This window comes from Lipotes vexillifer, unplaced genomic scaffold (genome assembly GCF_000442215.2).
Source record: "Lipotes vexillifer unplaced genomic scaffold, Lipotes_vexillifer_v1.1 scaffold108, whole genome shotgun sequence".
NCBI lineage: Eukaryota > Metazoa > Chordata > Mammalia > Artiodactyla > Lipotidae > Lipotes > Lipotes vexillifer.
The window spans coordinates 1,425,646-1,427,370 of record NW_006781176.1 but is presented as its reverse complement, the minus strand read 5'-3'; the positions used below and the strand labels follow the sequence as shown (position 1 = coordinate 1,427,370).

General features: G+C 37.5%; 1 protein-coding gene across 1 annotated transcript in view; it reads left to right on the top strand.

Moving 5' to 3' along the window:
* Window positions 1-585: 585 nt before the first annotated feature.
* ALDH1A1 (aldehyde dehydrogenase 1 family member A1) overlaps window positions 586-1,725 on the top strand; it is a 55,271-nt gene continuing 54,131 nt past the window's right edge. Inside the window, exon 1 of the mRNA XM_007454501.1 lies at window positions 586-965. Coding sequence (XP_007454563.1) covers window positions 900-965 — 66 coding nt within the window. The 5' untranslated portion in view covers window positions 586-899. The remainder of the gene's footprint in view (window positions 966-1,725) is intronic.

Here is a 1,725-nt window from a genome sequence, read left to right as displayed (position 1 = left end):
AATTCACTCTTGGTACAATTGCCTGCATCAGTGATTGATAAATACCAGCCAACTTCCAAAACCAGAGGTTACTTTCATTTTAAATGAGTTTTAGCAGACGATATTGCCATATTGCTATTGTGGTGACTGTGTGACAGCACAGTCCGAGTTCTCTAAAAAAATCCTGCTAACTTTTCTGTTCCCACATATAAAAGATAATTTAGATAAAGGTAATTTAAATAAAGATAATTTAGAGCTCCTGAAATCCTAGTAGTTCTACTTACCAAGCACTTAAAATACATTTGATTGGTATGATTTTTTATAAGCTGACTTGGGGTAGGGTCTCTATAGAGGGCCTTCCTTCCACAAACAGCACCCTGCTTTTCTGGGACATGGACTGATTCTCTGACTGCACTGTCCTAAAGATACCTGGCCAGGGTCCTCGACACACCAGCCTCTGCTGAGAACAAGTGCCCTTTGAGATTATTTTTCAATCCTCGAATTCTCTGATTCCAAGTCTGTCAGAGAACAGAAAGTTTCACAGCAGCATAAAAAGCATGAAAAGCCAAAAAAATAATAACTGGCCTTAGTGGCCAGAGCAGCTGTGCTTCGTACCCTTATCACAGGTTTCAGCTTTGTAAATTAATTCGTCTGCAAATAGTGCCCTCTCTCCAGATGCAGCTTCAATGCTGTAGCACTGGTTTCTTAAGGATTTAAGTTTAAAGTCAAGGGCTTCCTGCCCTAGGTGTTACAAATAAGTAGTGTCGTTTTCTTTTTGCTCCCAGTTTGTTCATCCAATCATATCCCAGTATGCAAATAAACCTTAGCCCGTGCAGATAAAAAGGAACAAATAAAGCCAAGTGCTCTATCAGAACCAAATCGCTGAGCCTGTCACCTGTGTTCCAGGAGCTGAACCAGAAATGTCGTCCTCAGCCATGCCAGATGTACCTGTCCCACTCACCAATTTGAAGTTTCAATATACTAAGGTTAGTACAACTTCTATTTGCTCTTTTGCCTCAGTTTTATAAAAACTACGTTTATTTAAAGCATAAAAGGTCAATTTAAGTGAACTTGTGTAAAGAGCCCTTAGCAAATATAAAAATAAAAGGCTTGCAAAATGCCGGTCTGGGTTTAGTGTCTTGATCAAATAATGAATTCTAAATTGTATCAGGCAACTTTTCATAAATTTATTTCTTAAAATATTTCTGAGTGAAAGGAATTCTCTTCGTTGTAAAAGGTTCTTGTGCCAGGATTCAGGAGACTTTACTAAGCAGTTCTATTAACTTTCAGCAGAGCCTAGCATGTGTGATAGGAGAGGCAAATACTTACTAGAGAAACTTACTGGAAACAGACAAACAAATGGGAATGTGTTTTTAAAAAGGAAAAAAAAGAGAGAGAAACAGAGCATAGTGAAGTAACATGATTTTTATATATGTCAAATGAGTGTCAAAATTGAAAGACCTCAGTCTGATAATTGGATGAAGAAAACTCCAGTTACAAAAAAATTCATGGGACTTGCATTATTTAGCATATTTGGGGAAAGAAAACATTCTTATTTATTTCTTCAGCCAAATTTGCTGCCATTGGAGCCAGTATGTAATTGTTAGCTGATAAATATTTACAGAAATAAGAGCAGAAGCCAGACCCAGATTTAAAAATCCACAGCTAGAGAGAAGGAGGAAATGGATCCTATTTTAGTCGATCAGGAGTATCTCTGAACTTTGCCTGTTTCACACTGTTACATTC